We start from the raw sequence: 10,789 nt of genomic DNA, 5'->3' as shown, positions 1-10,789 counted from the left end.
TTTAGGCTATACGGTATACTGAGTTCTAAATATTTCAAGGATAAAATGTTTTGGTAACTCCCGAAACCATGAAATCAGCAAAAATTTCCCGCTCGAAATATTTAGGTGATACGGTACATACATAGATCAGTGAGTAAATGTTGCCAATATCTGTGACATATGATCAAGTATATCAAAAGGTGGCACTGAGCAGGAATTGTGATTTTGGGGAAGGAATATAGCTAAGTTATTGTTCTACACCAATACCTTCAGTGCTCTGTAGAGGACAAACAATTGCAGTTGGAAGCTTTATTTTGAGCTATTACACTCTAGATGATGAGCACTTCAAGTGACACAAAATCCACTTTGATACATACATCAACTGGCGAGAAACTAATGAGACTGATTTGCAAGATACCTTTTCACACATTTTACATGCTAGCAATAAAATGCTATAACAGTAGACTCTTTTACTGATCTTAACGTCAAAATAATTATAGTGAAATACCTGTAGCTTCACTCATGAGAAATTCTGAACAATTACAGGCAATCATATATCAAAGTTCAATTTTTTTTGTTGTGAAAAGTATAGCTACCTGCCTATTGTATAATAAATTATTATTTTGCACACAATATTCATCTTGTACTGGTCAACTATAATAAATGTACATCCATTTCTATGTCCAATAATAAGTATCCATTTGCCAACAGAATCGTATATAACAAGACCAATGCCTCTACTACTGGCCTTTCATTGCTCTATAGAAACAACAATTATTTAAGACAAGATCCTTGTTCAACACATATTTTTAAGAAAATCACACAATATTGTCTAAGTGTATACAAACCTAATGCAATGTCAGCACAGCAACTACAATGATAACTAAAAATTTCTGTCTGCTAAAAATAAAGCTGTCTGTCTAATTTTCAGTCTTTGGCCTAGTCTCCACCCACTTCTTAATGTTTGGTACAGCAGCTACATCATCGTGAAATTTCTGGAGCACAGGGTAGTCAGCTAGGTTGACACCAAACTTAGCTGCTAATCCATCCAACAGGTAATATCCTTGAATGTCCACCCATGAAAGTTTCTAAAAAAAAACAAATATTGTTATAAGGGTAACTATGCAAAACATAGTAGCTTACTCCAAAATCAATTAAATTTTACACTATAATGTTACACAAATACACTAGTACATGATTTTTGTTCAGCAAATTCAAGGTGCTATATGCATTGCTCTGTCTAACTTCCTCAGACATGCATATATTGCATACACTTAAGCCTTGTATTTATGCACACAAAAATAAGCACATGTTCATGTAGCAAATATATGCCAACTGGTCAAGTTCATGTCCGGTGCAAAATTTAATGTGAGTATCTACAAACTACTAGAAAATTTATGCATAGTTTTCTTTTATGTCACTAAACAATACTTAGACGTCAAGAACCATTACATCTAACTTATTTAGACCACAGCCTGTTATTGCACTTAGAGTTGACTGTTCCTTGTAAATGAAAAGTGTATCATCAATTAGTAGAAATAAGCCCTCTATACCTCCGCCTGGCTGTTGTATCCATTTAAACACCCATGCATTGCCAATGTTACATGTTGCCTTGTTATGTTTCAAATTATAATTCAGTGTGCAAAATAACGTCCAGACACCGGACAATTTTGGGTGTTACTATTCAGTGGACTGGACTACTGGACTGACATATTTTGTGTTTTTGCACATTCTATGGTTGGATTTATGGAATATTGCTAGTAAGCACCCTTAGGGCACCTGCAGCCCACTTCTTAACGCTAGGAAGATGAGCAGTGGAATATGTGAAACTGTAAATACTACCGTTCATTTGGCCACTATACAACACTTATTCCTTACCCTGGTGTGGAGTAACACTGCAGGCAGTGCAGGGAATGTGACAGCAATAGTTAACCAGCGATCAACTTGTCAGTAGACAATATCCTTCTAGATATTCTTAGAGCAACCTTGAGGAGCAAGCTAGTCTTGTTGCCAGACTTCTGTTTCAGTGCAGGGGCTAATCAAGTAAAGATTATAAGTGCCCGTGCTGAAAAACCTCTAATTGGTAAGCCCCTGCACTGAACTAGAGGTCTGGCCATGCGGGACTAGCTTGCTCCTCAAGCTTGCTCTAAGGATATCTTGAAGAATATTTTCCACTGGCAAGTTGATCGCTGGCAGTGTTGGGAGTAACGCGTTACATATGTAATGCGTTATGTAATATTATTACCAAGTTACTTTACTTACAAATGTAACGTGTTACCTAATTAATATAGTTACTGTAACGAATCTAATATTACATAATATTATTACTACAAGTAACGAAGCTACTAATCTCGTTAGTAATCCACTGAGTAACGCCTAGCCACAACGAAGTAATGAAGCCTACTGAACGGCTTATTCACCAACTTCTTACTTATAACCAAGATTTGCACATTGTCCAACAACGCAATCATGTCATGTGATAAGGTGGTAGTTTCACACATGACAGCTTAAGGCTGTGGGCACACAGTAATATAATATGTAATATTATTATAGTCACTTTATTTTATGGGTAATATGTAACTGCAACTAAATAGTTCTGTTGTAAGTAATATGTAATTACTTTTACAAAGTAACTTGCCCAACACTGATTGCTGGTTAACTATCGTACAGTACGATAGTACTGTATATTAGGTATCATGGAGAATAGGGTTTTTTTGCCCAATTATATAACCCCAAAACCAGCCTCACTTTACCTTCATAACAGCTTGGCAGTATTGGTTAGACATAGCCCAAAAATGTTTTAGACACACTTAAACCCTTCCAGCAAGTTTCTATGAAATTTTTAAAATTTTGTATTTAACGGAATTTTCTACTGACTGATGCCTTCAGCCAAGTGTAACTAGAATTTGGTTAGAGCTACGGGCTTGATTTCTTCACTATTTGATGTTGCTTCTTCCCGAGATGTGCCTTTTCGCCAACCGCTGTAGCTACAATAAGTGCATCATGGACTTACCTTTGTCCTCCTTTGTGTCCCATTTCTTTTTGTTGACACCGCAAGATGTCAATTTGTGGTAGCACGCGATGGCTTCTCAATAGTCAGTGTTGGAAAAGTTACTTTGTCAATGTAATATATTACATATTACTCTTTACTTTTGGGCAATGTAATAAGTTACATATTACTCCAAATGAAAAGTAACTTAATATATTACATTAAGTTACTTTTGCTTTGACCATACACCTTTCCTATACACCTTACATGTTAGTTACTGAGCTAGCATATAAAAAACACTCCTGTAAATATAGCTACTGGCTTCTTGCACCTGTGTAGAGATGCTCATTGTTGTTACCACTTCAGTCATACCTAAACATTGCTGGCAAATCAATATAACGAACTGTGGGTTCCTTGAAAGTAACTTAAGTTATATTACTAGACTATGAATAGTAACGTGTTATATTACTTGAAATCACAAAATGTAATAACTATTACGTAACGCGTTACTTTAGTAACGCATTATTCCTAACACTGTCAATAGTTTGCTACGCAAAAATCGTCCATATTTTCCGTAGCAAGTGGATTGCTTGTAGAGGCAGTTGTCATACTCTTCTTCTTTCGAAATGCTGTGTAACATGCTGAACATCGCTTGACACGAAGCATAACAGCTACTTTACTTTTCCTTAACTGAAAGTTGGGGCACGCGTCTAGACACTATTAATAATGTCAGGTGCCATTCATTCTTTTGAAGTGGTATGCGCAGGTGACCAGTCATAATTATGTTACAAAAAAGTAAACAGATAAGTGTAATGAAAAATTAGGAATTCCAAGTTCGATTAGGGATCATAGAAATAAAAAGTAAGGAAACAAGGGAGGTTGCCTATACCTGCAGGTATCAAGGGCGTAAGTGGGGGGGGGGGGGGGGGGGGGTTTGGATGGTTTGGACAAACCCCCTTTTCAGTGGTAAAAATTTTTAAAATGAAAAAATCACACCAAACTCACAGCCTTGGAGCTCTCCAGTAGCTACTTGCACACTGGCACAGCTCTGTGCTAGTCTTAATGGGCAAATCCTGTATTCATCTGGTAATGCATCAAGTGATCAACCTCGCACGTGATAGAGAAGTATAATGGAAATGGCGGAGGACTGTCATGTGTTACAAGGGCAGCAGTACTGTTGTAATAAAATCTGATTGTGTTGCCAATGTGTCAGGTATGCACTAACTGATTATCTATCATTGTGCGGAGCTACTTTTCCTACCAGGTCTTTAGTTCACGAGTTAATTCTACCCATGTCACACAAAGATTTGAAACGGGTTTTTTTTTAATTCGCCACTGCCAGGCAGAAGCGAATATTAAAAATCGACTTCCGTACAATTGCAGCTTATTTACTACTGCTTGCCCATCCAAAATTCGACAGTCATATCTTGAAAAACTGGCAACTAGTTCATTTTTGTATGGAGGCTTGTAATAGTAGCACGCAGCAATCTTGTTAAATTCTGTGATGATGTGTGCTTACGCAACATAATTATATTCATTTGCAAATGACAGGAACTGGTGGTCAACCACAGTAATGATTATATTTAAGCCTCATAGCTAATGTGATTGCTTGCATAACACTGTTGAAACCTTATGAAAACTGTTCCGAGCCACCTTAATGGATTCTTATGGTCACCAGTAATTATCTAATTAGTCTGTGGCTTGTTTAATTGGATTCAGTGTGCACTGTGATGAAATAAGTAGCCACAAGTGAAGAAGGAAGAGCGATATAAGTGAAGAAAGTAAAGTAAGTCTTGTATCTTCTTCATCTTGGTGCAATGAATAAAATAACCTGTAATTTATCGGCTATTACTCCAGTTATGCAATTAAGCAACAATAACTGTGGTCGGAGAACAGATGTGTGTTCCTCAGTTTCTACACCTTGATGCTAAAATTAGAACTAGTCCATGATTTTAAACCGATTAGCTTTAAAATTTCAGACGGGTAACCATAGTATTTTTGCTGTAAAAGAGCACTTGTTGGTTTTGGATAGGACCTTCTGGCGAGGAATGGCGTGGTGATGAAGAAGAGTGATTAGTAAAAGCTCAAGTCCGGAAGAAGAGTATCTAATGTTTGAGAAGTTAGAGGACAAAAGTAGAACCGCACATTTGATTGTATAGTTTTCAATAATGTATTGTAAAAAATTTAAGGCTCTAAGCCAAGAAATGTAAGACTAGTTCTAATTTAAAGCGAAAAAGTATAACTCGCGTTTGGCAATGAGTTAAAACACAGGGTTTGAACTAAACTGTGCACTGTTGATTCCTTATCTCGAGTGAAGTAGGTTTCATACAATTGGTTAGCCCATTTGTGAGTTATAAAGAGAAGAATATTTTGTGGGAAGCCATACCGAAATAGTACAGAGCACCCTTAACACCCCCAACCTACAGTACACAATGTTTATTATTGACCATCAAAAGTATGCGATGACATACTACCCACAATAATATGCAACGGACTGTTCCTATATACTAAAGAGCATGAAAACAACAGGATAAGTGCAGTGGCTACTAGCAGAAGTTACATAGTATTTACAATGTGATGCAGTTATGGCAATGAGTGGGTTAGGTATTACAGCATACTTATAAAATATCAATAACACAGTCAAATTAGTAGAGATGGTGATTAGCACAGCCCTAACATGTACAGGATACCAACCTCAGATCCAATGAAGTGTCCATTCTTCACATGCTTCTGAAGGACACCAAACATCTGAGGGACAGTCTTCTCTTTGAACTCAGCAAGCTTGGCTGCCTGTTATATATACTAAAATTTATGTACAAAGACACAAACTAATTTAATAACCTTCTCATCATCCTTGGCAAAAAAAACTTTGTACATGTTACTGGTTAAGTCAGCCAAGTAATCAGAAGATCCTCCCAACACAGCATTGTCCAATTCATTATTACCAGCCATTCCTGTGTGTAAAGCATTACTACATGTGGGAAAACCAAGCTTATCACCTATTTAAAAGTACTGGTTTTAAGTATTTAGAGCATTGCAACTCATCAATGGTTGAAACTATGTGTACCAAATTTTCACATGTTTTATACAAATTCCTTACCTTCCAGAGCATAGCAACATTTCCCGCCATTTTAGATAGTTTTTTAAACCGACGTTGACTCTATTAGGCAAGCTCCAAAAGGGGTGGGAGGTGGGGCCCTGGAGGAGGCAAGAGGCTGTTTAAAAATATTAAAGAGGAAGGTGTAGGGATGAGTTGAAATTTGAATGCAAGTAGATTATTCACTGTTGAAGAGCCTTTCAGGGTTTAGAAGACATCAACATTGAACTACGTATAACCAGTGTGTGATTGAGATGCTCTAATAGCGCAGCCAGCATTCAACTAAGTTTAAAGTCATCCTGTAAAGAGGTCAGCTACAAACAAGTCTCTCTGTAAAGAGATATGTGACATATCACCCTATAGAGAGTAGAGCAACACAACAAGTTGCCTTGTAGAGAGTTCAGTTATGAAGAAGATTCTATTGACTGCCTGATGCCTTCAGACAAGCATAACTCGATAATAACTAAGGCCAAAGGCTTGATTTTTGACTATTCAATGTCACTTCAGGATTACAGGTGCCTTTTGCATATCACAGTACATACAATGCATGCTTCATGGACTTAACCTCTCTGTGTCCCATTTATCCTTACTGACAGTGCAAGCTGTCAATTTGCGATAGTGCCGTGTGATGTTTTCCAAACAGTGACATGCACATTTACCTGACCAATACCAGGACACGAAGCTGATTAAAATCCTATTTTTCTGTTTGTACTTATCACCAATAACAATTAATATCCTTGAAATTTTCCACACTCACATATAGGAAATTTTCCACACCTACATATAGGAAATTTTAAGGTCTTCCAACACTTGTTTGGTGAGCTTTATAAACTGAGATGATGAGAGAAAGCTTTAACGTAACTACTGTAGCTATTAAAATCCTTCATACAAGCAGCATGAACTATGAATCAGTGAGATCAACAGTTGGGATATAAACAATTAGTTTTTACTGTATTGTAAACACTGAGCAATCAATCAAGGCTTAGCTACCCACACAATTTTTGTGAGACAACAGGTCATGAAACTTGTATTTGTACATATGCAATTTCAAGTGTCTTAATAATACGTACATTAGTACAACCTACCAGTTAGCAGCCAAGACTACCCTAGACATGTACTGCAAACTTCATATGCTAAATAACAAGGCTAGGCCATGCAACTATTAAGGTGTTTCTAACAGTGAACCTAAGAGCTTAAACTAGACTGCTTTACATGCATGAGGCCTTACATGTACACACTTAATATCATTTGTTAAGTACTTACCAAATGTTATTCCCAAGTAGCGGAGGATATTTAAACTCCCAGCAATCTTAGTGCCATCTACTTCAAGGACTGGTGCTCGTCCAAAGGGCATTTCTGTATAAAAGTATATTGTATGTACCAGGTAATAGAACATATATAGAATGTTCTAGAACAATACAGTACTTCTGTTGGTAGAACTATGAAATTACAAACGTTTATTTATAAAGCAGAAATTAAGCAAGGTGATCAGCCAATACAGTAGTGGTTCAGTGGATAAGGATGCGGGTGTTAGTTATGGAGGTCCCTCTGGTAAGCTTTTTCAACATTTTTATGTACCTTTTTACCCTGCAGTGACTGCAATAGAGTATCCCGATCCCGTGCTTGGTTTTTGCTTTATAACTTTGTAGCTGTAACTCTATTACTATTCAAACTATCCAAAGGCAATGCTATGATGATCAGTCTATGTACACTCTGATTTTCAAGCTATTCCCATACTCGGTTTACCAGTAGCCATGACAAAAGTTTGATCTTTTTTGTGAATAAATGCTCACAACTCCTTGGATATTCATCAGATTCACAGCAAACTTGGTACGTGAACTCACTGTTACATGCTCCAAAGATTGAGGCAATCAAATCACACATTTACATTTTTATAGTAATTTTGCAAAGTGTGCGAAAGAAATCAAAGCCCCCATACCTCGCAAATGCAAGGCCGGAGGAGACGGTCCGGTTGGTCAGGCCTGAGCCGGACCAATAATCTGGAGTTGAACCAACTCGAACTACATTACTCTCATGCAATCTTTGGACGATCACATCTACATGTAGCTACATACATTTTACAGATGTTGTTGAAATTGCATGACACGAGTAGTTACCTAGTTTCTCATCCTAACTAAAGCACAGAACTACACCTATAGTACCTCCAATGTACAGCATAGCATTTGTATTGTTTTGTACAGAAATGATTGTGGGTTCTACGTACAGTATCACGTGTGCTGACAGTTGGCATTTACCACATGCAAGGCAGGTGCCTTCTTTGATTCTAAACCAGCACACTTATATCACAATTCAATCCTCATAAAATAATCATTAGCATTCCTTGGCTCATCTCTCTTGGTTTCTTTTACTGGGCGAAGGGCTGGTAGTGACAAACCAGATGACTCATTCCGCGGCAAGAAGCTGTACACCCATACATTACATGGTGGCCATCTGGATGAGATGTTGAGTAGAAATCACTCCTCTTCAACTACCCACTCGTCCTGTCAAGATACCGAGCAAACTCTCAGTCTCACCCACATCGTGCCATTTTCGAATACTGATTGGTCTCGTGACTGTCCACCAGTATATTTACGTGATGATCCGTTCACTTCATACAAACCAGTATAGTAGTATACTGTATTTTTGTAGCTGTGTAGCTTTTTATTGTAGCTGTGTGAATTCACTGTATAGTAATTATATCCTAGCTAAAGGGGGCCATGCTGCATGGGTTTCCTGTGAAATTTGGGTGGAAAGTTGCAAGTTGCTAGCTAGTTTTACTTAAAATTTAGCATCAATTTTAAAGTTTAAGGCATTTCAAACCTTTAAATTGCAAAAATTCTGCAGCTCCTGGGGGTTGCACCCTCAGACCCCCCCTTGAACTTCTAACTGCTAGCTATAACTAAATGAACCATACAGCAAGTTTCATGCTGTGTCCCCTGTATGTCAGGTCTACAATTATACATAGTATAGAAAGTCTGAAGAACAGATAGGCTTGGGCATATTTATATAGCTAGCTAGCAGTGAAATATCACTAAAATTGCATATCTGAGTGTCTAATTTTCAAAAATTTCCTGTGGAGGCATGCCCCCAGAATGCTTGTGCTTCGCACACTGTGCAACAGCTCCTCTCTCATTGGTATGTATATAGTAGCAATTTCAACATCATAGTCAATGGCCTGACCAACTCAATTTTCCCTCCTCCGGCCCTGAAATGGCTGTTGTGAATTTAATCAAATTTGCTGTGCGGCTGGCCTACCCTACCTGGCGGATAGCTATAATGCAAAAATGGTACGCTAAGGGGCCATTAGTCTCGCGTGGCCAGACCGCTTTTTTCCGTATATTGGGTGGGGAAAAAAAAGGGTCTGGTGCAACTCCAATAGTTGTTTACTTCTGAGCCGTCCCCACATTCCGGGGACGCTAATTGAATAACATTGGTCACAAAGGAGGTGCCATGACGTCAGTAAAACTATGAAGTATTCCTACACTCCTGCTCCGGTTGTGAGTCTTGTTACACGATGAGGATTAACTTTCAAGACGCTATAAAAGAGACATCAGAGCAAATTAAGATTCGTTTAAAGGATAAAAAGATCTCTAGTTAACTTACTGACGTCATGGCACCTCCTTTGTGACCAATGTTATTCAATTAGCGTCCCCGGAATGTGGGGACGGCTCAGAAGTAAACAGCTATTGGAGTTGCACCAGACCCTTTTTTCCCCACCCAATATACGGAAAAAAGCGGTCTGGCCACGCGAGACTAAGGGGTCATGGCGTGAAAACGCTCTTGGTTTGTGGCGCGCCTGCTTTCTTGGCCTCATGACACACTACCGTGAGTCTTGGTGATTCTTTACGAAAAAAAAAACAAAGAATCCAGAGCCCGACATGTCCGGGCAATACTTTTGACCCTTCCAGGCTTCCCCCCACTCCCGAGTCTCCCCATCCTCTCGCACTGACTCAGTTAATTGAGTTATTGTACGATATCATAGAGCGTACCTGCCTTGTACTTCTTTCCCCAGTCTTCGCCTTCAAATCGAAAGTCTTCATACTTCACCCCGGCTTGAGCAAAAATGAGACGGATTGGTTCGGCCGCGCCTTTTGCATTAAAGTAGTACAACTTGTAGGAAGGCATCGCGACTGTATAGGAAACCAGAAAAAGCACAACCTCGACAGCAACGCTCAAGAAAATTCGAGACTGACACGTGACAAAAAAATGTGCATGATGGATGACGTAGTACAGTAGACCTCTAGTAAACGCCCAGTGGTTCACGTGATTTGGATTTGAGGTAAACAGAAAGTGATTATTACTATTACTACTAACACTTTACAGTGACCAGCACTGAAGGTCTGATTTCGCCCCTTCAAATTTTTTTTGCGTGCTAGCTAGCTAGGATACTTGTCTATATAGTAGAAGCTACAGATGCAGCTAAATGCATATAGAGTCATTAATCGATTCCTGGACGAATTTATATTCGGACACCTGTAGCAACCTGTTCCATAGCTCTGATATTTGCAGCATAGGAGGACATATGCGTTGGCACTTTGTATACCAAAAATCACCCCAGCAGGTAGGAATACGAAGCCCAAATGTCCGTCCGAGAAAACGATCGATTAGGCCACTCCAAATAAATCCTCTGTTTCCCGTCCTGGACTCAGGCATATTTGCATGCGGGCGGGCGTCCATTTCCATTATTTCATTATAAGATTGGCTAGTTCTTCAAACCATTATTT

General features: G+C 38.7%; 1 protein-coding gene across 1 annotated transcript; it reads right to left on the bottom strand.

The window, feature by feature from the left end:
• Positions 1 to 768: 768 nt before the first annotated feature.
• LOC136250560 (hematopoietic prostaglandin D synthase-like) lies at positions 769 to 10,284 on the bottom strand. The gene is made up of 5 exons (XM_066042774.1): positions 10,055 to 10,284; positions 7,329 to 7,421; positions 5,810 to 5,922; positions 5,663 to 5,758; positions 769 to 1,067 (listed from the first exon to the last, which is right to left on the bottom strand). Exons 1-5 carry the CDS (start codon positions 10,188 to 10,190, stop codon positions 900 to 902), a joined length of 606 nt encoding a protein of 201 aa, XP_065898846.1. The 5' UTR covers positions 10,191 to 10,284; the 3' UTR covers positions 769 to 899.
• Positions 10,285 to 10,789: the final 505 nt, after the last annotated feature.

This window comes from Dysidea avara, chromosome 3, assembly GCF_963678975.1.
Source record: "Dysidea avara chromosome 3, odDysAvar1.4, whole genome shotgun sequence".
In the NCBI taxonomy this organism is placed as follows: domain Eukaryota; kingdom Metazoa; phylum Porifera; class Demospongiae; order Dictyoceratida; family Dysideidae; genus Dysidea; species Dysidea avara.
The sequence above is the reverse complement of the archived record's forward strand: the minus strand, read 5'-3'. Positions and strand labels throughout refer to the sequence as shown.

What these genes read in the sequence shown, in the direction of transcription:
- LOC136250560 (XM_066042774.1), bottom strand. Translation starts at nt 10,190, where the DNA reads ATGCCTTCCTACAAGTTGTACTACTTTAATGCAAAAGGCGCGGCCGAA. An exon ending in TTGCCAAGGATGATGAGAAG is followed by an intron (nt 5,759 to 5,809) that starts GTTATTAAATTA and finishes TATATATAACAG; the next exon opens with GCAGCCAAGCTTGCTGAGTT. An exon ending in GACACTTCATTGGATCTGAG is followed by an intron (nt 1,068 to 5,662) that starts GTTGGTATCCTG and finishes GTTTTTTTTTAG; the next exon opens with AAACTTTCATGGGTGGACAT.